The sequence below is a fragment of the Pristis pectinata genome, chromosome 11, assembly GCF_009764475.1.
Source record: "Pristis pectinata isolate sPriPec2 chromosome 11, sPriPec2.1.pri, whole genome shotgun sequence".
Classification (NCBI taxonomy): Eukaryota; Metazoa; Chordata; class Chondrichthyes; order Rhinopristiformes; family Pristidae; genus Pristis; species Pristis pectinata.
This window is the reverse complement of record NC_067415.1, coordinates 40,351,673-40,378,628: the sequence shown is the minus strand read 5'-3', so window position 1 is coordinate 40,378,628 and position 26,956 is coordinate 40,351,673. Positions and strand designations below refer to the sequence as shown.

The 26,956-nt window shown below is 39.9% G+C and overlaps 1 protein-coding gene across 1 annotated transcript in view; it reads left to right on the top strand.

Moving 5' to 3' along the window:
* Nucleotides 1-26,956, top strand: part of tenm4 (teneurin transmembrane protein 4) — a 1,444,950-nt gene that overhangs the window by 1,303,686 nt on the left and 114,308 nt on the right. The window contains 2 exon segments of the mRNA XM_052026216.1: nucleotides 15,576-15,776; nucleotides 20,696-20,881. Of these exon segments, the coding sequence (XP_051882176.1) occupies nucleotides 15,576-15,776; nucleotides 20,696-20,881 (387 nt within the window).

Sequence of the window (26,956 nt, the reverse complement as noted above, 5' to 3'; positions counted from 1 at the left end):
TCACAGAACCTCGTGGTCTTACCACTGCAGTGCTAGTGTCACGAACCAGCAACAAAAGAAACACACTGAGCATGATTCAGTGTTAAAAACTATTTTATTAATCACTACTTATGATAATACGTAAAATAAAAGTAAAAATGTTAGTATGTTAGAATTCAAAAATGTTAAACCTTGAACGTTAACCCCAAAACTAAACTCTTCGTGTGTGTGTGTGACAAAGTCCAAAACTCCCAGTTCCGGAATGGTTCTTAAAGTTCAGTTCCGCAAGCCATAAGGTGAAACATGAGCAAGGGCTTCTTCAACAACCACCGTTGTCTGAAGATAAGATGTAGATGTAGAAAAACATAGAGAGAGTACATACGAAATCCAAATGTTCCACGATGAAACCCAAACGACTCTTCAGTGTTTACTCGGTAGTGACTTCCTCACCCCGAAAAGCATCCGAATCGTGGTCGTCCACACACAAATACCTGTTTCCTTCTACAGGTCAGCAACAAAGTGAACTCCACCGGATTACTTCCAACTTCCATACATGGATTTCAGTGGTAAACACAGTTATTGTTTCTCATCCATCGATAGAGAAAAACAAGCAGGCTGGTGTCTCTCTCCCTTCTCTCTCTCTCTTCTTCTTCTTCTTACTCTTCAACAACGTCATTACGTCCTTTATCTTCTATTGACGTAAGTACGCCCCACACACACATACACACACACTCTCTATCTTAAAGGGACTTTCACTGAGTCCATAACACTAGACTAGAATACTTGCTAGGTAAATAAATTATCTGCCTTCACCCTTGGGACCACCCACTTCAGCTAGGCACCTTCTTTCTTGAAAATCTCGATTTTCCCCCCTGATGTGGACGGTCAAGTGATGGTCCAATCCAATTCCTGATTTCTGCACTTCAACCAAACAGTCCCACACAATACAAGTTCTCCATCCTGTCCCAACCACCTCACCTTCAGCTATGCCAGAACAATTCTTGAGCCTTGGCTTGGAAAACAGTACTGGGTGACATGCTTCACATCCAAACTTGTGCGACACCTGGTCACTTGTGTCCAAGGCCTCAGATGCAAGTGAAGTTTTTGTGCGAGAGCCAACCTAAACCATGATCTATAGTATTCCAATTTAGACCTGAAGTTACTCTGCTGAAAAACCACAGCTTCAGGAGTCATTTCACAGAGTTTATCCCTTTAAATATATCTTTAAGGAAACCTCTTTGTCATCTAGAAATGCCTACATTGCTTCTTAAGCAGTCCATTCAGAAAACTGCAGTTGTTTGCAAACAGGAGTTCTAATGGTTTAGCGATATGCACCAGTGTAACGTTTATTTTATTTACTTCCAAGAGTGGGCAACTTTCCCTTTCGCAAGTTTGATTTCACTCATTGTTCCAAGCACTTTTAGTGTTATTTTATGCAGAAGTGTGTGGTAGTTATTTGAAAAGATCTTTATTTCCCATCAACCACTCCCAAAAATGATACGGTTCCTATGATAAGATCTTTGCACCGCCTCCTAAATCGTTCTCCTTCATGTGTAATGTTCCCTACCAACGAAATGGAATGGATATTGAATACAAATCTTGTTCCTATCAAGAAGAGGAGTAACCAAGAATGTTTCTCTGGATAGCCAATTAATGTCTCCCACTATGTCTACCACCTCCAACATTTTTCCATTACCTGCACCCCTGAGTCCACACTGTCCACCCTCTCATTCCCTAACCCAACCCCCACACCCCCAGTCATTTTAAACCATCAGATACTTCCCACAAATAGAATGTTATGAGAAGCAAGAGAAGAAATTGCTGGAGCACTGAGAGATTTTTGTACCTTCATTAGCCACAGGTGAGGTATTGGTAGACTGGAGGGTAGCTGATGTCGTGCCTTTATTTAAGCAGGGATAAGCCAGGAAACAACAGGCTGGTGAGCCTTACATCAGTGATGGGGAAATAATTGGAAGGGATTCTGAGAGACAGGATTTATCTGCATTTGGATCAGCAAGGACCGACCAGAGATACATGGCTTTGTGAGCGGGGTATCACGTCTCATGAATTTGAGAGTAATTTGAAGAGGTGATGAAGAAGAATGAAGAGGGCAAGATGGTAGGCATCACCTACATGGACTCTAGCAAGGTCTTTGACAAGATCCCGCATGGTAGGCTGGTCAGGAAGGTTAGAACAAGTGGGATCCAGGGTGAGCTAGCCACTTGGATACAAAGTTGGCTTGGTGGTAGGAGGCAGTGGGTGGTAGTGGAGGGTTGTTTCTCAGATTGGAGGCCTGTGACCAGTGGTGTGCCACAGGTATTGGCGCTGGGTCCTCTGTTGTTTGTCATACAGTGGCATGCAAAGGTTTGGGCACCCCTGGTCAAAATTTCTGTTACTGTGAATAGCTAAGTGAGTAAAAGATGACCTGATTTCCAAAGGGCATAAAGTTAAAGATGACACATTTCTTTAATATTTTAAGCAAGATTACTTTTTTATTTCCATCTTTTACAGTTTCAAAATAACAAAAAAGGAAAAGGGCCTGAAGCAAAAGTTTGGGCACCCTGCACGGTCAGTACTTAGTAACACCTTCTTTGGCAAGTATCACAGCTTGTAAACACTCTCTGTAGCCAGCTAAGGGTCTTTCAATTCTTCTTTGGGGGATTTTCGCCCATTCTTCCTTGCAAAAGCCTTCTAGTTCTGTGAGATTCTTAGGCCACCTTACAGACACTGTTCTTTTGAGGTCCATCCACAGATTTTCGATGATGTTTAGGTCAGGGGACTGTGAGGGCCATGGCAAAACCTTCAGTTTGTGCCTCTTGAGGTAGTCCATTGTGGATTTTGAGGTGTGTTTAGGATCGTTATCCTGTTGTAGAAGCCATCCTCTTTTCATCTTAAGCTTTCTTACAGACGGTGTGATGTTTGCTTCCAGAATTTGATGATATTTAATTGAATTCATTCTTCCCTCTACCAGTGAAATGTTCCCTGTGCCACTGGCTGCAACACAAGCCCAAAGCATGATCGATCCACCCCCGTACTTAACAGTTGGAGAGGTGTTCTTTTCATGAAATTCTGCACCCTTTTTTCTCCAAACATACCTTTGCTCATTGTGGCCAAAAAGTTCTATTTTAACTTCATCAGTCCACAGGACTTGTTTCCAAAACGCATCAGGCTTGTTTAGGTGATCCTTTGTAAACTTCTGACGCCAAATTTTGTGGCGAGGACACAGGAAAGTTTGGAGAAAAAAGGGTGCAGAATTTCATGAAAAGAAACCTCTCCAACTGTTAAGCACAGGGGTGGATCGATCATGCTTTGGGCTTGTGTTGCAGCCAGTGGCATGGGTAATATTTCACTGGTAGAGAGAAGAATGAATTCAATTAAATAACAGCAAATTCTGGAAGAAAACATCACACCGTCTGTAAAAAAGCTGAAGATGAAAAGACGATGGCTTCTACAACAGGATAACGATCCTAAACACACCTCAAAATCCACAATGGATTACCTCAAGAGGCACAAGCTGAAGGTTTTGCCATGGTCCTCACAGTCCCCTGACCTAAACATCATCGAATATCTGTGGATAGACCTCAAAAGAGCAGTGCATGCAAGACGGCCCAAGAATCTCACAGAACTAGAAGGCTTTTGCAAGGAAGAATGGGCGAAAATCCCCCAAACAAGAATTGAAAGACTCTTAGCTGGCTACAGAAAGCGTTTACAAGCTGTGATACTTGCCAAAGTGGGTGTTATGAAGTACTGACCATGCAGGGTGCCTAAACTTTTGCCTCGGGCCCTTTTCCTTTTTTGATATTTTGAAACTGTAAAAGATGGAAATAAAAAAGTAATCTTGCTTAAAATATTAAAGTAATGTGTCATCTTTAACTTTATGCCTTTTGGAAATCAGGCCATCTTTTACTCGCTTAGCTATTCACAGTAACAGAAATTTTGACCAGGAGTGCCCAAACTTTTGCATGCCTCTGTATATATTAACAACTTGGATGAGAATTTAGGTGGCATGATTTACAAGTTTGCAGATGACAACAAAACTGGTGGTGTGGTGGACAGTGGGGAATGCTGGCTAAGGCTATGACACAATCTAGAACAACTGGAAAAGTGGGCAAGGGAATGGCAAGTGGACCTTAACTTGGACAAGTGCAAAGTGATGCGATTTGGGAAGTTAAACCAGGGCAGGACATACACAGTGAAGATAAGATAAAATAAGATATCTTTATTAGTCACATGTGCATCCAAACACACAGTGAAATACATCTTTTTACGTAGAATGTTCTGGGGGTAGCCCGCAAGTGTCGCCATGCTTCCGGTGCCAACGTAGTCCAGTGCCAACATAGCATGCCCACAACTTCCAAACCTGTACATCTCTGGAACGTTGGAGGAAACTAGAGCACCCGGAGGAAACCCACGCAGGCACGGGGAGAACGTACTAACTCCTTACAGACAGTGGCCGGATTTGAACCCGCGTCACTGGGGCTGTAAAGCATTATGCTAACCGCTACACTACTGTGCCTGCCCTGGCAGGGCCCTGGGGAATGTTGTTGAACGGAAAGACCTTGGGATACAATGATATAGTTCCCTGAAAGTGGCTACACAGGTAGATGGTTTGGTGAAGAAGGCATATGGCAAGCTTGCCTTCATCAGCCAAGGCACTGAGTACAGGAATGGGACGTAACATTACAGTTGTATAAAATGTATGGTTAATCCACACTTGAGTATTGTGTGCAGTTCTGGTCACCACACTACAGGAAAGATATTATTAAGCTGGAGAGGATGCAGAAAAGGCCCACAAGAATGCTGCCTGGATTGGAGAGCTTGGGTTATAAGGAAAGACTAGATAGACTGGGTCTGTTTTGCCTCGAGCAAAGGAAACTGAGAGGTGATGCGATAGAGGTACATAAAATTATGAAAGACATAGAGAGGGTAGACGGCCAGTGACTGTTTCCCATGATTAGAGTGTCTAAAACTGGAGGACATAATTTTAAGGTGAGAGGGGGGAGGTTTAAAGGGGATCCAAGGGGTAAGTTTTTCACACAAAGGGTGGTTGGTATCTGGAATGAGCTGCCAGAGGAGGTGGTAGAGGGAGGAACAGCATCAACATTTAAGAGGCATCTGGACAGGTACTAGAATGAGCAAGGCAGAGAGGGATATGATCGGCAAAAAGAATTCAGAAATATGAAGCACCACTAATGAAGAAGTACTTTCCTGCACCTTGACTAAGGAATTAGCTGTGGGATGTGGGTAGGGTTGCCAACAATCCCATATTGCACCACACTGCCCTCTGAAATAAAGGTTCACAGTGAGACCCATGAAAACATGAACCACTTCCCACCTCTCAGTGAAGGCAGTCATCGGTGATAAAATTTACTACCGCTTTCAATGCGCTGGTATAGCCTTTGGTTGAGGAAAAGGGTATTTGATGACAGAAACTTCAGACCTGCCACAAAACTCATGATCTGCAGGCAGCAGTGACCCTGGCCTTCTATGTGCTTCTGAGACCCGGAATACCTACAGCAGGCATCTCAATGCACCGGAAAAAATACCCCCAACATGACCTCCACAAAAACCTTCAAATTCACTTGAAGGATAAGCGAACCATGCCCAACAGCCCCAGTATTGAGGCCTAGTAATTCTCCAATGGCTAATCCCAAAAACAGAAGAAAATAGGAGCAGGCATAGACCACCAGTTCCCTCAAGGCTGCCTCAACATTCAATATGATCATGGCTGATCTCTGTTGGCCTCAACTCCTCTTCTGTGCCAGTTCCCCATAACCCTCAATTCCCTGATCTTTCAAATCTTTTATCTATGTCCACCTTGAGTATATCTAATGATCTGGCCTCCACCACCCTTGGGGCAGAGAATTCCAGAGATTCACTACCCTCTGAGAGAAAAAGTTTCCATGCACTTCAGTTTTAAAAGACTGGCCCCTTATTTTGTAGCCCATGTCTCCTCGTTTGTAACTCTCCCGCTAGTGAAAACATCTCAACATCTGCCCTGTTTAGCTGTCTTAGGATCTTTAATGTTTGACTGAGGTCACTGCTCGTTCTTCTAATCTCCAAGGAATACTGACCCAAACTGTCCAGTCTCTCTTGATAGGATAACCCTCTCATCCCAGGAATTGGCCTGGTGAGTCTCATTTGGACTGCATCTGATCCTACTATATCCATCTGTAGGTAAAAGAACCAAAACTGTGCACAATATTCCAGGTGTGGCTTCACAACACCCTGTAGAACTGTACTTAAACTCTAACCCTTTTGCAATAAAGGCCTACATGCTGTCTGCCTGCTAACTTTTTGTGATTCATGCACGAGAACACCTCGATCCCTGTGAACTTCACTCATTTGTGGTCTTTCTCCATTGAGATAATAATCTGCCGTTGATTTGTACCAAAGTGCATAACCTCACACTTCCCCACATTAAACATCATCTGCAAGGTTTTCACCCACTGACTCAATCTATCAATATGCCATTGCAGAATCACAATGTCTGCATCATAACATACCCTTCCAACTATTTTCATATCATCGGCAAACTTAGAAACCTTTTCTTTTGTTCCCTCCTCCAGGTCATTCATGTAAATAGCAAACAATTGAGGGTCAAGAACTGATCTTTGGGGTACTCCAATCCTTCCAGCCTGAAAAGGACCCATTTATTCCAACTTTTTGTTTTCTATGTGACAGCCAGTTTTCAATCCAAGCTAACAGGTTTCCTCCAGGACCTTGGGCTCTTAAATTTATGTGCCAGCCACCTCTGCAATACCTTGTCAAGTGCCTTGAAAAATTTACATACCCAACACCAATGATGTTGGATTGATGTCATCACTCAGATTACCCTAATTACTCAGAGGGGAACTATGGAGGTTGCAGCCAAAAACTCGTGAGGATTCAGAGCCCTTCACTATCGACTTGGGTCCTGGGGCCCATTCAGTGCCTGGCCTGGGTGCTTGCATCCAGTCCGATTATGAGCCTCAGTGCTTGGGCCCTTCCCCATGGAGTCATACAGCATGGAAACTGGCCCTTCAGCCCAACTCGTTCATCCAGCTGTGTTGCCCATTGAGCTACTCCCATCTGCCCGTGCATGGCCCATCACCCTCTGAACTTCCCTTATCCATGTACTTATCTAGATGGCTTTTTGAATGTTGCTAATGTGTCCGTTCATCCACTATTTCTGATGGCTCATTCCAAATATGCACCACCCTTTGTGTGAAGGAGCTGCCCCTGATGTCCCTTTTAAATCTCTCGCCTCTGATCTTAAGCCTATGCCCTCTTGTTTTTAGCACCCCCTCCCTGGGAAAGACAAACCGTGTGTTTTGTCTATGCCCCTCATGATCTTGTATACCTCTATCAGGTCACCTCTCAGTCTTCTAAATTCCAGGGAATAAAGTCCTAACTTATGCAACCTCTCCCTGTAACTCAGGCCCCCAAGTCCAGGCAACATCCTGGTAAATCTTTTCTGCACTCTTTCTAGTTTAATAACATCTTTCCTCTAACAGGGTGACCAGAATTGTACACATTATTCTCAGTGTGACCTGACCAATGACTTACATAACTGCAACAGAACTTCCCAACTCCAGTACTGAATGCCCTGACTGATGAAAGCCAACGTGCCAAACACCTTCTTCACCACCCGATGATGGGCCTGGTTGTATGGATCCAGTCTAGATGCTGGGCCTAAGTGCTTGGATCACCTGAGGCAGGACCTGGGTACTTGAGTCGTAATAGATGCCAGTCCTAGGCACAAGGGTCCTGCCAAATGCCAAGCCAGGGTGCTTGAGTCCCATCTGAGGCTGGGCCTGGGTGCTTGGATCACCTGAGGCAGGACCTGGGTACTTGAGTCGTAATAGCTGCCAGTCCTAGGCACAAGGGTCCTGCCAAATGCCAAGTCAGGGTGCTTGAGTCCCATCTGAGGCTGGGCCTGGGTGCTTGGATCACCTGAGGCAGGACCTGGGTACTTGAGTCGTAATAGCTGCCAGTCCTAGGCACAAGGGTCCTGCCAAATGCCAAGTCAGGGTGCTTGAGTCCCATCTGAGGCTGGGCCTGGGTGCTTGGATCCCACCCAGTGCCAGGCCTGGGTGCTCAGATCCTGATAACTTCAGGAAAGAAAATACTTCCCTTATTACTCTCCCTCTGTCACAGAAATTTTCTTTGTTGATTATTAAAAGAAAACATTGTGCCTTTGTGGAGCCCCATTGAGAGTTATTAAAGGCCTGGCCACCTGAAATAGTTGGGGCCTTTCTCTAACCCTGATCCATCAAAATATATATTAAAATGCATGAAGAAATAGTCCCTGAAAAATCTTGCTGCACTAATGACATATTGAGCAAATTGCCAAAAAAGTTTTGGGTGGGATGTATTCTGTGCTTGAGCTTTGGAAACAAGTGAGCAAATCTGGAAACCCTTTTCAAGTGAACCATTTGACATTGAGTTTTACTCACAGACATGTTTGAAAAACACTGTCTTTTAAGTGCATGTTCAGCTTTACAAATAATTGTGGAAAGTGTTTCTTTGCACATCATGTGTAGCAAGGTCATAAATGGCTCCTTATAAATGCATTTGTGATTTTAGTATCAGAACTGTGTTCTTCCCTCAACAAACTTTTAAAATACAGTTATAACACAACCATATCCTAGCAGAATATTCCATCTACAGAGACAAAGAAAAATCTAACTTGACCATCTGTTCTCTTCATGGGCCTCATTCCAAGCATCAGCAAGCTGATTGAGAGTTAGATAAATACAGTTGCAACACCAGCAGTTCCCCTCACTGTTGAAACTTCTCCTCTCAAAGTTGCTATCAAATGGCAGTTTCTCACAATAACTTGTTTATTAACATTATCAAAAGACTGTCTGCATCTCATCATGGTCTTTATGCAGACAAGGCCTGACCGTGGCTACTACCGACCCCAAGATCAAAGTAACGCTGTAGCAGCCATAGCATTGAGGAGCCCAACAAGAGTGAATTCAGTTTAGGTCAACTGGATGCATCCATTTATCTTCAGCTACTTTATAAAGTTAAAAACAACAATGATTCCACAATGTCCTGATCCACTCTCAAGCTCCAGTAACACTGCCATACAGTAAGGCCTGGCAGGCATCCAGCTTCAAGATTAAAAGCGGCAGGTAATATACATCCCACAAAAATGCCACCCAGAAAATGATCATCGCCAACAAAATAAAAACCAAGCTATTTCCTCTCAACTACAGTCACGTTGTACGATTGATTTGTAACTCAAATTCATGTATGAAATACATATGATAGCACATAATGCTGAGAGCATGGGATGACATTTCAGTTGGGTGCTTCCGTGTACGTGATGTACATACTGGAACACTAAAGCCTGTACTGGTGATGTCAATCCCCATCGTATTAAGTCACCCACTATGAACATTACACAGTTAATATTTACGTGAAATTTGGTGAATCCAGCCAAATTAATGTCATGTTTACCAGTGTAAGACAGAGAATGACGATTCTTGACGAGTGACTTAATTCCCAGCTTTTAAGTCCTCTTCACAATTTACAACACAAGTCAAGAATACAAATAAATACTCACCACTTACCTAACTGAGTGTAGCTGCAACATCCCTGACAACGTGCTTCGCTTGATTAGTGTCTCTGCACTGGGCTGAGTAAACACCCACTCCACTATTAGCACAACATGGCTACAATAGCTATGATGTACACAGCAAATTGCAAAGGTTACTAAGACAGCATTATGTTCCCTGACCATAACCATAAAATGAACAAGAGCAGCAAGATCACAAAATCACAGTCACGCACCATCTGAACATGTATCACTGTTGCTTTATCAGTGCTGGATCAAAATCATGAAATAACCCACATTGTTGGTGTGCCTTCACATAACGACAACAGCAGTTCAAGGCAAAAACCCACCAACAAGTTCATAAGTCAGCTATGGAGATGCAATCAATGCACTCTTTGAGAATGGTGAGATTCATTGTATGTTCCCTGGTCTGCTGAGCAATGGTGAGCCAATTGAACTCTTGGGACAATCCAGAAGCCTTTCAGGATCATCATTCTGATGCTAACCCACAATTTCAGTATTTGCTAACTTACTTTTAATGAAGTTTGAGTTTCCGACTGCATTATTTCAGTCTACTACTGTAACTATTTCACTGTCACATCCTCATAATCTTTGAGGAAAGAGGGGAAATATTTGCATGGCATGTCATCATCCAGCATCCTCTCTGTGATTAAGAAAAATTGTGCAAACTGAGATACTGCTTATAATCAGAGTTTTCAGCTCCAGAAATTTATCTTAGTTGTGAATAGTAACTTTCAATTGACAGGGAAACTACATCTTTAATTGAGATGGTGGAAAGAAGTTATTGGAATCTATTGTAGAAATTAGAACACAATATATGACAAATGGAAATGTTGAAGTTGGAAAATTGCAATTTTGTTTTCATGAGCTAAATTTTGTCATTATTTGATCTCTGAATTCAAGATGATTTTTCATTTAAACCTCTGTTTTTATTTGTTATATTCCAACCATGGCTGCATCTTATTGCTGATGTACTGAACTCCATTAAATCCGTAAGAAGGTAAACACATCACTGTTGACAGAACACTTTGCCGACATTGGCAGAATGAGCAGTTGCTCTAAATGAAGCTGGTCTCAATTTTAGCATTGTGAGTTTCGTTAGCTCTTACAAAGGTGGCTCAAAGTATAAGGCCAAGGAATAATGCCATGGTTTAATTTAGCTTTTGCGTCAGCTGGGGCAAAATATCAGCCACAAGAAGTAAGGTTCCTGCGCTAGTCCTCAATTCCAAAAGAGCAGTTGCCAGTCAATAATCAGATCTTAGCTCACTCACTGGAGTCTTGGAGAAAATTGCACTCTAACTGAGAACAACTAATTCAGGGTTGAGAGAATACTGGGAAGTTTTGAATGGAACTACATACAACTTATAGTGCAGAAGGCTCCTCACCCATTCTCCTTCCATCATACTTCATCTAACCCCATCAGCACATGCTGTTTCTCTTTATTTCCACATTTGTTCAGCTTCCTCTAAAATACAGCCATGCTATTCACCTCAACTGCTCTGTGTGGTAACCACACAAAACTGGTAGTGAGAGATGATTCATTTAAATAGTTCAGATTCTAGGCATATCCTGCTCCAAAGACCCATTGCTCGGTCCATGCTGAGTGTTAATTGCTTATTCAGCAAAAAGAGTGAATGACTAATTCAATTTCACAAGGGAGCCTCCAATTAAGCACAGCTTGGGGATTAACATCAATGTACATGTTCTCGGTGCTTCATTATGTACTTTGTGCACACAGAAACACCCCGACTGAAGTATCATTCTGCGCTTTGGGCACTATTTGCATTTCATGAATGAAATTGGGCTTTAAATCAATCACACGATGTTTAAACTGCATGAACTAATAATTGAATTTCCTTGCATGTGGCCTATCAAAATCCCTTTATAATTTTAAACTCCTCCATCAGGTCTCACCACAGCCTTCCCTTTTCTCTTTTGTGCTGCATCTTTTGGGAGGTGATCTTGTTCACCCTTCCTTCGGTGCCACCACATCCTTTTGAGACACGAACAACCCGTGCAATGCTTTCGTGAAAATGATATTAATGGTGTTGAAACGTTTGATTCATTCATGTCTGATAGATAAGATGAAAGTAAACAAGCAGCCCAGTCAAGAGTACTTGCTATTTTGAATGCCTTCTGGTTTCAGGGATAGTAAATTGGAAAAATTGCTTTTCAGATTCAGAGAAGGTCTAATTGAGAAGAATGGTAATTTATCTCACTGAGGCAGGGACAGCTCCATGTTATCCTTTTGGTAACTAAAACAGTGAACATCATTTGCATGTTAATTAGAAAAATCAGTGATAGTTCTGACCAAATTGTCAAAATACTTGAGGATATAAACATATCCAACTTTCAGCTTTATTGCTTATTGCTCTGGGGGCAGATGGAGCAGTGGAGGAGGATATTTTTTCCATGACAATAAAGATTCAAACCAGGAACTGAATCTAAGATGGCTTTAAGGAGGTGATGGAGAGGTGATCTTATATAACCACATACAACAATAAAAATGACAGACATGTATCTGAAGCATTATTTCAAGCTAAACCATGTGAGTTGGACAAAGCTGCACAAAATCAAACTGATAAGAAGTGAAAACTAAATTGGACTGAAATTCTTTTCCACGCCAAAATGTGGAGTGAGAATTCTTGCTATGATTTGGCCAGCACTAAGGCAATTGACGAATGGACTACAAAAAATTGTGGTTGTGTTGTAAACAAGACTGATAAAATTGTGGAAAATTATATTGATTTTCTCTTAATTACAGTAATTTGTAAAAGTGAACAGGCATATTTGTTTTGGGGACAAACAGCTTAAACAACATAAATATTTTTTATACTCATTAAAGACATTTTATAGCTTCTTGTGTCGTGGCTCCCATTGAGAACAGCTGCTGCCCTTCCCCAGCCATCAGTTGTAATTACCAGGGAGTGAGCAGGGCTTGGAGGCTGAGGCGGTCTTGCTTCCTCTCATACCGGTTCAGCTGGAGAAAGCCTAGAGTCATACAGCAGGGAGAAAGGCCCTTCGGCCTGCTGAGTCCGTGCGGACTTCAAGCACCCATTTACATTAATCCTACATTAATCCCATTTTTTTTTATCTCTGCACAGTCCCATCAACTTTCCCCAGATTCTACCACTCACCTACATACTAGAGGCAGTTTGCACTGACCAATTAACCTCCCAATCTGTCTGTCTTTGGGATGTGGGAGGTAACCAGAGCACCCAGAGGAAACCCTTGTAGTCACAGGCAGAAACATGCACAATCCACACAGATCGCACTTGAGGTCAGGAGTGAACACGGGTCACTGGAGCTGTGAGGCAGCAGCTCAACTATCTGCACTTCTGTGGCCCCTATCATGCAGCTCAATCCCTCTACCAGATCCCACCAGCTTGCTGACTCTCATGCAGGCCACCAAGTCCTCCAAGCCCACCAAGCCCACCATGTTCCCGTTCTCCGCTAGTTACTGATCCCTGACCAGGGTCTGTGGATGCTAATCGTTTCGCATGCTGTCTGCTCACGGAGTCACCGACACTTACTGTCTCCTCTGCTTTCCCGATTGTGCACCCAGAGCAGAAGGAGTCAGTATATAAGAGAGGGAGGGAGACAGAGAATATTAGCATGGGACAGAGTGGCACATATAGCACACTCAGCACTGATGGCCAGGCCTATTAATTACAGTGGATGCCTTATATTATCCATAACACCCACCGAATCACTGTTTAGACATAGCCTTACCCATCACACTTTTCTAATGGGGATTCTGAAAGGGGCAGGAAACATCTCACTCGTCTTAATGTATTGTGGAGATGGCATCAGGTAGATAATTCTACTGTCTCACATATCATAAAAATGCATGTGTACAACAGGAATATGAAGTTCCAGAACAGTTGTTGAATATAAAAGTGAAAATTAAAAGGAATACTGCAAGGCAAGCAACTAGTTATAAGGGATGTTGTTAAGTATTTTCCTTCATTTTGTTGACATTTAGTTGATCGTAGGCTTTAACTACATCTTACCTCGAAGCTTACCTGAGACACTATGGGCTGAATGGCCTAACTTTGCTCCTATATCTTATGATCTTGTCTTATGGTCTCAGGAGCTGTGAATAGGAATGTACTGCTGGTCCTTCATCTATTTTATTCCTGATGAAGTAAGAGAGGGATCTCAGAAATGTGAGGCTGCACAACAGAAAATCTGACTCCATGTGCCAATAGCCACATTTCAGCAAACCTGCAGATGCATTTGGCTGAATTGATCTGAGAAGGTCTTTGTGTCAGGCTCTGGTGCAGTGCTAAGGTAGAGTAAACAGATCTGTAATCAAGCTTCAACACAGGCACAGCGCCATTACTGGGAGTGCTGCTTGTGTGCATACTGTTCATTTCAATCCTGCTGCCTTGCAAATTTTGAGGTCATGTCATCTGCATAAACTGTGCATTGCTCCTGGCCTCCTTTTGACCTCAAGGAACACTAACGGGATGTCAAACAGAACAATCCTCCTTATGAATGATAATATCCATTTGTTCAGTCATAAAACTGGGTTTGCTGCAAGTCTACCTCATCAGTTCATGTTTCCACTTTCGGTTTCCTTTCAATTCATTTTACGAGTTTTTTTTATTCTCGAGCCCTTTATGACTTTTCAAAGTCTCTAAGAAATATTGCTGTTAAATTCTGCTTAAGAAGCAATTTTATGATTCCCTTTCATTCTCATTCTATTTACAGCGTCAAAATTATACAGCAGATAGACATAACTGAGCTGATCTTAAAAAATTCTCTGCCAGGCATTTAATGCAGTTCTATGCTGGCACCGTATGAGTAGCAGGGACCCAAAATCTATTCTGTGAGTGTAGGAGTAGAAACAGCAACCCTAATATGATTCAAGAAATATTGATTCCACGATGGTGAGATTAAAGTGATCCCAATGCATGAAGTAAGATGGGCTTGGTGGTCTTTTCTACCTGTTTTGATCATGTGAAATAGTCACTCAGTTCACTGGTTATTTTTAGGCAGGAATTCAGCAACCATCACTTTGCATTTGTTCCAACCCTTGTGTTCCAATGTAGTCAACTCTGTCATCAATTTTGCTTCCAGAAGTTGAAAATTCAAAACTATTTTAAAATAAGAGAAAGAGCACTTGCACGGTTTATGGTTATAAATTGTACATTCTGCAGAGTGCTTCTGAGACCAATGAGAACAATTTGAGTTGACCCTGAAGCACAGCAGAATGGCTAATCAGCAGCAGACAATCTCTGTTGCCCTTTTAATTGTCAGAAGTACCCTGAAACAAAATAATTGGCTTTAATATGGCATCTTCACCTCTGGGCCCTATGTTTTGTATCCAACCCAGACAAAAAATTGGGGAATCATGTCTGTCAACTCCTGGCAAGGCTTTCTGCCTAGTTAGAAAAATCTTCCTGTGAATACCCACAGTAAAACACAGCAAATGAGATGAAAAATTGCCAGTGGTAACATCAGTCATTTTGACAAATACAAAATTCACAAGAATAAATTGCTTTGCAATGTCTTCAGGATGGTATCACCAAAAGAAAAAGGAACTACAAATACTACGTACAAATACAAACTACAAATCTACAAATACTTTCTAGTAGAACCCTTCAGCATAACTCCAAGATTATTGCTATAAATATTTTGCTTTTATGCATGGCTCTCTCCACAGTAGTTTTCACTCTTCAGCTGTACCCTTTACTTGCTGTAAAGCCGAATTGCCTCAAGAAAAATAAGGCGTGCTTTGGGTCCGAGAAGCTCTCAGATCTAATGTAGTTCAAATTGGCCTCTCATAATGAGCACAGTTGCTTGGAGGCAGACAGACTTTCGACCTCAGAGCTGGGGTTGTCGCTCTTAAGTAATATTTTTCACAGAGAACTTTGATTGTAGCTGATGTCTTCATGACCCTGAGAGGTTTAGGTAGCACTGAGACAAGACAGCAAATCTGTTATTTAATTGATATAATCTTCAAAAAAAGTTTGAATAGATCTGATTTTCTGAATCCTGTTGCTGTTTCATTATTTTTTAGTGGACTGCTTAGACTCGACATGTTCAGGGAGAGGAATTTGTGTCCGCGGGGAATGCCACTGTGCCACTGGCTGGGGTGGACCAAACTGCGAAACTCCAAGAGCACCTTGCGAAGACCAGTGTTCAGGACATGGGACTTTTCTACCTGATTCAAGGACCTGCAGCTGTGACCTTGCCTGGACAGGGCACGATTGCTCAATTGGTAATGTGCCCAACTATTCCAACTACTATAATAGAGGAGCAACCACATAATTACCTTCAGTTTCACTGTGATTGAGTCAATTAGTGGCTTGAGCTCCAGTAAACTGCCTCCTGTAACTTTTGTGACAGAATTACCAGTATATTGGGGCCCTAGTATTCACATTTTTCTTCATTTGATAAGAAACCAGCATATCAGAATTTTGCAGTAGTAATATTCACGTTCAAAACTATCACTATTTGTTAAGTATTCACCCATTTTTGAAAAGCAAATCAGATACAATAATAATTCCATTTCCAGCTGCCACATTCTATCTTGCTCTTCTCACCCTTTGGTTCTAAGAGTTACCCAAATGGATCACAAAATTTTTACTTCCATGTTACTTGAGCACTGGGCCTCTATGTAAAGGGCTATGGTATGTTTAAACAATTTCTCTCTGGGACCCCTGCAGCTTATCTCAAAGCTTATTCACCTCTGACTTTTAATGGTTGCATGAAACATTAACGTTTTATTAAATTCCTCAGAAAACTAAAGGACAGGATCTCCAGTCTGGGATTTCTAGCAAGGAATGGTCTGATTTCAGAACACTGGTCAGGACTGGCCACTGTCGCACTTCCTAATTTTCAACCATCTGCTCATTTGGGCCAAAAAAAGCAGAGACCATGGGGATTACTTTAATTTCACCCAATCGCCCAATTCTCAATCTAATTTTTAGGCTTAATTTTCAATTGACTTGAAGGATAAAATCGGACAGAATGTAAAATGTGTGCAAGTCGCAAACAAAAACAGCAAGTGTTGGAAAAAACTCAGCATCTCAGGTCAGGCAGCATCTGTGGAAAGAAAAAAATGTTCAGGTTGAGGACCCTTCAACTGACATTTTTCTTTCTACAGCTAACTGTCATGGTGAGTGTTTCCAGCACTTTCTGTTTTTTTCAGTTTTCTAATATCTGAAGTTTTTTAAAATTTTCCTTTCCGGTACAAATACCCTGCTAGCTCTTCCCTACCTACCTGAGTATGAGAGATTAAAATGACTCCCAGTGAGTTCATGATGTCTAATTCATTTCTCATCGAGTGAAGAAGCTGTGAAATCAGCCCTTGTGGGGTTTTCTTTTGCAGAATTCATAATTCAAATAAATCAAAGTATTATTATACGAATAAATTGCCAGCCAAGTTAACAGTTGTCTAGAAATTAGGATAACACTTTATTTGCTAAACATTCAAGCCCAAAATGGAACTTACAAAATACAGGAAATTGGTAAAAATTCCTGTTAAGAAGTCATTTAGGGTGGTTTTAACCCTAATTCATGTGCAAAACCTTTTCCCGCACATTTCCCAATGGCAGCAGCCTGCAAAGTTCACAACTGCTGCACCAGAGCAGCATTGCCCACTGGGAAGGGAGTAAGTTCTTAAAGAACACTTCCCATGGCAGCTGCAGTACAGCAGCATGAAGGGATGCCATAGAGATGAGGGAAAATGGGGTAGTGGAGCCAGGGCTCTCACCTGCATTGTCTAAGCACCATCCATGCAATGTGGCTGTATCCATCCCTGTACTCTGGGTGGAAAAAGCCACATTGAAGAATGGGCTTATCAAGGGGCTCAAAGCATCTTGTATTTAGGTGCTGTGATTTTCATAAACAAAAGAGGAGCACAGAATGATGATTTTTAGCAGAAGCTGTGGGCAAAAACTTAAATGTATATACGAGAACAGTATATGCAAAATAACATAGATGTCACAGTGGGGCTCCTTTAATTCACACCTTTCTTGTTGAAATGATACAGGGTTTGCCTCTTGGTTTACTGTGAATGAGAAATGGAGGTCATATGTTGCACATTTAACAGCCAATCTCTGTTGATAAACATGGAAATGGATGTTGTGCACCAGATGATGTCATTAAATATACATATGCAGGGCAAATGTCACACGCACTGAGGTAAATCACAGCCAGTGATGTCCAGGCCAATTTCATAATCCACCTGGAAGTCATTACTCACATAATCTAATGTGTTTTTATGAGCAAATTGGTCCAAATTACACAGATTGAATGCACTGACTTTCCCACCCAAATGCTTACTATTTGCTTCCATTGGATAATGTTCCTTTACACTGGGAGTGAAAATTAAAAACTTATCTCATAATTATATGTGTGCTTCTCCATAACTCAAATCTCTGAACTGTTAGTCCTCTGCCATTTCATGGCCGATTGTACCCTCTTATCATTTCACAGTTGAGAAGGAATGCAGAATTTCTGTTCCTAGGCAATTAGCATTAGCACTTTGCAACCATCTGTTAGCTGGTAGTTCAGAGTGGTTCATGTTTACCTGCTTGACAACATTCCTTCCCTCCCTGCAGCAAAGTGCTTGGCCGACACACAAAGACTTCTCACAATAGTAAAATTAAGATGGAGGAATCACTGATCAGCGACATATGGACACTGGCTGCTAAGGCACTGCAGTCTCACACCAAAGTTATCACAACAAACAGGTTGCTTCAAATACAGTCCATTTTTAAAGCTACTATACTCAACAATATCAACATTATAAAAGCCTGTTTTGAACTTGAATATTTCATTCCACCAAAATTCTCTTTAAACCTTTTAAAACTTATCACTATTTTTGTTTCACTTCCCCTCCTCTTGAACTTTCTGCTGTGCATTAGTAAGATTTGTAAACCTTGACAATGAGCTGTAATGATTCAGTGACATTATTGCATTCATTGTATGATTTTTACAGTTGTGGTTGTATTTTGATTTGAAACTTAGTATATTACTTAATTCTGAACTATTGAGCAGGGAAAGATGGTTTGGAATGAAAGTGGATATATGGAGGAAAGATGATTTGGAACGAAAGTCAATATATGAAATGCTGTCTTTCTCCAGTAGTAAGTCGCAGCAAGGCAGAATTTGTAAACTGAAACTTGTTAAATCCCCCTCTGTTTTTAAAATTATGCTGTGACTGGTGAAATTTACCTTTTCACTGCTTGGTAGACATCCAGGCCTCAATCCACGATATTAAATTTTAATTTTCTAATCCTACAATTTCTAGTGCCATTTATTTAACCCTGATAGTTAGGAATCCCTTTTTGTTTGGTCAAGTATTTTTTCACTTAGAACAGATTTAGCAGAAACGTATAAGGCTATGTGATGTTGCTGGGAGTTCAGAATTCATCACTTAAAGTAGTCACCTTCATATGCCCCTGATGCAGTTCCTGTGCTTCCTACTTGCCTCAGGAAAATAAACTGGAAAAATTCTAAAACCCATGCCATGTGCAGGACCATTATTCTTGGTCATGATATCTCTACAACTAACTTGTCAACTTATAAATAAAAACCAATCCTTTAGATTTTAACCTTACAGTGTAGATTTTTCTTAAGTGAAGAGCTTCTAGCATCCAGCTTCTGTGAATATATCTACTGAGATTGCAGTTCAATAATTTAGGAACTATCTTGTCAAAATTGATGTAAAACCTCTGCAAAGATCCACATATTTGAGTCTACAAGAATTTCAAATGTGCCTCCAAGTTTTTCTTCATTATTCTGTTTCTCAGCATTTCTTCTCAAAAGATTTTTTTTTAACTTTACAATTATACCTACAAAATTTGAAGGACGTGACTAATACTATATTTATTTCTTTATATAATTGATTTAATTTACACGAGCCTGAAGTTTGGATTTGTGGGGATCTGTATCTGTCTGATTAATACAACAAATTGCAACAGATATGTTTACATCATTCAAATCATCTGCATTCAAGCAGTAGAAGTAATTAATCCAACATCATTCATCTGAATCATAATGGAAATAAGTCCATAATCAAAAACACGTGCAGGTTAACCGAAGCATAAAACCAAGACGATCTGTAATTAAAATTTTATCATTCAAGAATGATCTGTTTAAAACTAAAAAGCTTTTATTTCTGGGTGGGTACACGGATGGTGCAAGTTAGACATTGTACTTTCACAGAGCATTGAGCAATACTTTTTTGTAAGATACATTCTCAAGTTGTAACTTACAGCTAAGAACATTTTTTGAACAGTATGATATTATTTCAAGTGTTTACCTACTAACAGGGTCTCCTTCTTATAATGTGAATCTAAGATCATTTAGAAAAATGGTTTGCTGTTGTGGTGAAACATTCACCTATAAGCAAGTTAATACCCTCCCATGTTAAAAAAGACAATGAATTGTCATAAAATTCCTTTGCCTGTATCTTTAATAAGACTGTTACTTCTTGATTTAACAGGTTAATGCTTCATTAAAACAACAGAAATGTCTATTATTGCGCAATGCGACTTTGGCTCATTACGTTTCATACGTCAAATGTAAATCTAAGAAAGTCTAATTTTGCTGCAAATGTATTTTAAAAGTGTGTAAATTTTGAAACATTTGGTCCTTAAAGGGAAGAAATATTTAACATCTTTTTGATCTTCAGAATTCTAATTGGAAAGCTGAAGATGTTTTGTTTTAAGGATATTTTGTTTTAAGTTGGCACAATATATTAATTCTTTACTGTATTTGTTGATGTTAGATTTTACTTTTCTGGTACCACAGTTTCTAATCCCATTCATTTTCATGCTTTTATGTTTTAGGTAGATGTTAAGTTTCTTCCCATCTGTTTAAGTTTGACAAGTTTTTAATTAAATGTAATATTTCATACATTTCGTGCAGAACCTATCAACCATCCATTTTTATTACAAAAGAACAGTGATGAAACATCAGTTAGCATGAGCTTGTAAGTGAAGTAGGTGGACCATTTAAAGATGCCCTCTGTAATCCCTATTTTATTGTAATCTTCTTATTAAATCCTTTTTGTTGAAAGGTATTAACTGCCAAGGGTGTAAAAAAATCCTTTTATTCCTGCTTAACGGGTCAGTGAACTGCTACATCTTTAATAATAATACAGGCACTTTCCTGTGTCTCCCACAGAGATTTGTTCAGTAGACTGTAGCAGCCATGGGATCTGCATTGGAGGCACCTGTCGCTGTGACGAAGGATGGATGGGCAGTGCCTGTGATCAGCGAGCGTGTCACCCACGCTGCAATGAGCATGGGACTTGTAAGGATGGCAAGTGTGAATGCAGCCCCGGGTGGAATGGCGAGCACTGCACTATTGGTAGGACTTAAGAAAAGCATGTTTAATCTATTTGTGTTGCTTAGTCTGGCATGAGCAGATGGCTTAATGGAATTTTAAACTTTTGTTGTGAATTTTCATTTGTGAATGACTGTTCTTTCGTGGCCAGAAGAGAGGGAGCACTTAGTTCATTGTGTTGTTAAATTTATTTTGCAATTTTGGAAGGTCTTTCTTTCACTCCGTGATGGTGTGTTTCAATTTAAATAAATATATCATTAATAGTGCTACATTGGTCACAAGTATGAGGCATGCTAAAATTGTCAGTGAAGGTAGGATTTTCCCATCTGTTTCTTTTAAATCATCAAATTTTAGATCAACAATCAGAATTGGTCATTGAAAAAATCTCAATGGAATCAATTTTATTGATATTTTAATTTCTGGAAGTACTTTTGAAACAATTTTACTTTACAGGGCAGTATCTGTTCTGTTTAAATCCTCATTGAGCTTTGGATGTAGGATGTAGAAACACTGGTCTAGAAATTTAGACACATAGAACAGTTTTTTCAACACTACTGATATGAAACTCAAATGTATCTGGAGAAGAATAGGATTATGAGAATCTCTGGGCTGAATCATGCCACTCTATAAAATCAATTAGACACTTCTGATTTCAAATCACATTAGTTCCAATTATTCATTTTCCATACCCGTCTTGCACTTTATGATATCATTCATTGTGCAATGATTGCTGGTGAAATTATTTCATATGGTCCTGAGGGGCACTTGCAGCAGTGCAATGTAGAGAGGTCCTCCCTAACCCTAACCCTAATCTGGCACAGGACTGATAATTTGACTGAGGTTAGTCCCCTTTAGTTTACTTACTTGCCTGCACTCTGACCTTTCTTAATCCCCCAGTCTCCAATCCATGATTTATCTCAACTTCCAGGCCTCAATCCAAAGTGGTTCTAGTCTATGTCCTCACTTGATCCCCATTCCCTGAATCACAACCCTCAGTCCCTAGTCACAAGGATAGCTTAGAGTGCACTGTGATCCCTGATGAATTTTTAGTACACGTAGAGCAAACATCCACCTTGGTTAAGTTGCATGAAAAGATCTCAGCCTAAAAATATCAACCAAATTAATAGACTTAATGCCATAATTTTGCCAGGTGTATTTGCAACTTGTAGATTTGTCAAATATCAATGAGCTGTTCCTCATACAGAGCACAATGTTCTACTTAGTACATGTTCTGTGGACCAAAGCTTTTCTTTGACATGTTGCTGTTGTATCCCAGAAAGATGACAAGGTTGAAATCGGAACCCGAAATGCAGGAGATGCCCAGAGGATAAAACAGAGTTAACACGATAGGTCAATAACTTGTCGGGACTGGAAACACTACAGATATAATAGGTTTTAAGCAGAATAAAGACAAGGTGAGGGAGGAAGGGAGAACTAAAGGGATAGTCTATGGTAGGAAGGCACAAGTGATTAAATGGCAGAAGGGATAATGGTGCAAGGAAAAAGCAAGTGGTAATGGAACAAAGAAAATACAAAAGATCGGTCAAGAGGAGATGTAAGTGCTGTGATCATGATCTGACATATTCAGTGTTACATGCCACATTAAAAGATGCTAATCCTCAACCTTCCATTCAGGTTTATCGGACTTGTATTGGGCTCCAAAGACAGAAAGATCATGGCAGGAAGTATAGAGATGGAGACAGAAATGGGTACCTTGTAAATGTGAAGGTGGCCAATCTTGCTGATTGAATAGATGTGTGCCTAAGAGGTTATGATTTGACCCTAACTGGGTATTCAGGAAAAGGGCAAGAGTTGAGAACTATGAGATGGAGATTTTGGCAGAGGACAAAAAGGAGGGCTTTGGTCCCGCCTGTTTTGAACAGCCAGAATTTATAGCTTATTCTGGGTTTATTACTGGGCTGGTGGTTGGATAACATCATGATCGCCATGGAATCCTAAGGTGGTGCAAGTGAGAGAGAACAGGGTGGTATCAGCACACATGTGAAATCCAGCCCCGTTTGGGATAATACAGGCCAGGATATTGATAAGGGGAAAAGGGGGAACAGAGTAAAATATTGATGGTGCGGGAATAGGAAGAGATGCCTTTATAAGTGACAGGCTAGATTTAGTGAAATGGAACCATGTGAGAACAACACCACAGAGGTGAGGCCTCTACCTGGTCAACATGGGGTGGTCGACCATGTCAAACATGTAAAATAGATCAGGAAGGGATACCACAGTACACTATCTAAAGTACACTAATTATTTTTTGTTGCTCTCACCAGGCTTTAGTACCAAGTTACTTCTGGGTTGTTGATTTAAGCCAATTCCCTGGCAAGGCCAACCTTTAATAGTTGGGTGCCTAAGAGTTAAACATATATTTTTGCCCCAAGAAATATAATTTTAGGATCAGTTTTACTTGTATCCTGATAAGTCAGGAGAGGGACTAGGGATCAGAGGGAAGAGAGGACAGGGAATTGGAGGAATGAACAAAAATCAGTACAGCTGGGAAGGGGAGAGGATAGGGATCAGAAGGGAAGGGACGAGGAATTGAGTCAGGGAAAGAGGACAGAAGACTCAAAGTCAACAAAATCATGTACCCAACATCAATCATATTCATGCCACCCTGCACTAATATCCAACAACTCATCACTGTGGTGCTAGCAAATCTGAACAGTGTCATTATCAGTGTCAGTGTAATGGATTTCAGTACTCAACATGTCACCAGCAGTAATTATACGTATATTTGTTTTGCACTGTTTTGCATGTGGACAACAATTAAAACGTAGGCCTTTACAAAGTATTGTCTCACTGCACTCTGCAATCTGCATCTTCCATCTTGTCTACTTCTCTGTGGTTCCCCTTTTGAGTACTTTAAAGTGCATCAAAGAAGATCCCTGAATCATTCCAAAGGCAGGCACATGACTTATCTTGACTGAAGCATTGTCTCCAATATAAATCAATAATATTTTAAATAAAATAAGGGTATTTCTAGTGTGGGTGCTTCAAAGATGTAAAGTAAAACGAGACATATGCTTATTGTCACCCTTCAACTGGCTAACAGTATTGTTTCTTTTCCCATTTTTGTCTTTGCATGGCTATTGCTTTCTTTTCCTCTGGTTTTGTCTGCATCAATATGTGACTTGCTTAACAAATGGGCACAAATATGTCTCACTTCTGAAGTGCTGATTTGTTTTTCTCTTCTAAATTAGCATAAAATGTTAGTTTTGTGTAACTGAACATAACATGAAAATTAATGATGTTTAAATCTGAAAACTTCAGTATTAAGTTTAATGTGAGACTGGCTTTCTAACTTAGCCATGCCATTCAGCAGCAACCCATAACTAAGATGTTTAATGCATAAAGGAATATGGGGCAATAAATCATATATTATTTTGTAAGGATAATTTAAATGTTAGTGTATTTGAATCCATATATTAATGTACTTTTAATGAACAGATCTGTCTCCCAACTTATTCCATGGGTTAGAGTGTTAAATACACAGGAAAAGCAGTGTACAAAGAATGTTTGCTTTTTATTCCATTCAAGTTACGTCTTGGTTGAAAACTAATTGCCTTGAGTAAATGATGATTCTGAAACTGAAGGAGAAAAATCCACAATGCTTTTCAAACTTAAATGATAACAATTATCAATATGATCATTTTTTGTTGTATATATACCTAATCTGTTTGCCATTTTGGCATGTTCTGTTTCTTCCTCAATTTTTTATTTGCATTGAAGAAGCAGTGAGTCAGTAGCTAACTACTTAGCCTCTCAAAATGAACTAGCAGTGAATTATATCAAGGATCATCTGTACCTTAATTCCATATATTTACCTTTGCTAAATGTCCCTTGATATAACCTAACCTCTCAAAAAATCTATTAACTCCATCTCAGAAATTTCAATCAGCCCCACATATATAACATTCTGGAAGAGAGATTTCTGGATTTTTATGGATTGTTTCACACCCACTTTAATCTTAAGATTATTCCCCTTATTGTGTGCTCCTTCCTACTGAAAATAATTATTCTGTGAAATAAAATCCCTTTATTATTTTAATGAATTGATTAGATCAGTGGTTTTCAAACTTTTTTTCAGATGACCCACTTCAAACAAATGGTTGACCCGATAATAATAAGTTCACTGTTCTGCAGACAGTCATTTATTTTCGAAGCAGAGATAGCAACTCATTCTTTAATATCCCACAATCCACCTGCGGGATATGCCCCCACTTTGAAAAACACTAGATTAGAGAACTATAAACCATCTGAATTTAAAGGAATATAATTTACATTTAGTACAACTTGTAAAAGCTGAAATAATTTTGGCAAACCTGTTCTGACCCCTCTCAGACAGTATACTTCTCTTATCGAGTGGCAGTATTCCATATGTCTGATCAAGCTCTGCATTACTGAAGTATAACTACCACTCCTTTATACTGCAATCTGCTTGAAGCAAATGCAATATTCCAAGAACCTTTCTGATTATGTCTTTTCTGTATCATTGTGATTTTTATGGCATTCAGAATAGTAATTTCAAATACAGATGGAATAAATCAGTGTTTTAGAAATAATATCCATATGTCAGGTATCAATTTTCCTGATTGTGAATTTATTTTTCTTCAGTTAAATGAATTGGTACCTTCTGTATTTAAATCTTTGCTAATGGAATATCCTAACAAAATGTTAATCCTTACCATGTGCAAAATATTCCACTTCCGCCGCTGAAAAAATTAAAACTATTCCTTAATTTCTACTGTGCAGTCATTGCTTCCACCAATATAAAGCTTTTGTTGAGTCTAAAAACTCCAGAAAATCCACTTCTAGCTCATTATCATTATCTTTCAATCTCTGCAGAATTTATCACCATCAAACGTGAGTGATGGCCTCCAGCAGACACAATCTCTGTACCTTTATTACTGATGTTTGTTCCTTAAGCTTCACCAGCAGAAAGTGATCATGCATTATTACCTGGTACTTTCAAAAATTGGGAATAATTTTATTTTATAAAAATGGCAGATTAAGACCAAACAAATTATAATTTTAATATTTCAAATCTTGTGGAAAGCTGTGTAAAACAAGGGTATTTTTGATATGCACAGGATATCCAAATTTTAATACAAACTGAATGCACCTTTAAGATAGCAAACCATCCTGTGGCAATTTATGGGCACATCAACAAACATAATGTGTCACATAGCCACACAAGGTGACATTTGGCCATGATCAAAAGTCTATTCAGAAGGGTAGATTTTAAGGAGCAAAGAGCAGTAGGGAGCCAAGGTGTAGGGGATGAATTACATGCCTTAGGGCCTTTGTAGATGAAGATATGGTTGCTAGGTTGGAGAGATTAATTTTTAGCATGCATCCTGAATTCAAGGAGTGCAGTAATCCCAGAGTGTTAAATTGAAGCATCCATATAATCTGCATGTTCTTTGCCACAAGAATTTTCAAGTGTTTCTTACATTGTACAGTGTAAATACTTGGTGTGATATTGATAAAAATAGAATGAAAGCCATAGCACCAGAGGAAAAAATTGCACAATCCTTTTTTTTGTACCATGAATGCATTGTTGCTCTTGATGTTTTACTGCTAATGTTTCTATCCTGCTTTCTTTTCATTTGGTTTTGTAACAACTGATTAACCTCCAATGTCTCTTAGCTAGTGGAAATCTTCTTATTTCAATCTCTCCTGAATGTCTTCTGTGCTTTATCTCTCAAGCTCACTATCTGGATAAGGTAGTGAAAGGTATGGTTTTCATTCCTATGTCTTCGATAAACTTTTTATGGAGTGTTTTAAAATGTGCCTTTTAAAATCAATTTGGAGATTCTCTAATTACATCATTGCTATGCTAATTCTTTATCAGTGTGAATAGCCCTTTTAATTTTTCTTTACTCTTTTGAGTTTATTATAAATGGATAGTCAGTTGCTGCACTTTAGGTTGCTAAACTTCAGCACAAGTGTAGTACTTCTGCTGATAATGTCGCTGAGAACTACAGAAGAAAATGAAATTGTGGTCTAATATATACACAAAATGGATTACTTCTATATAAGCTCTCTGTCAAGGTTCTCGTACAGCTCTATTATAGGTTGAAAGGG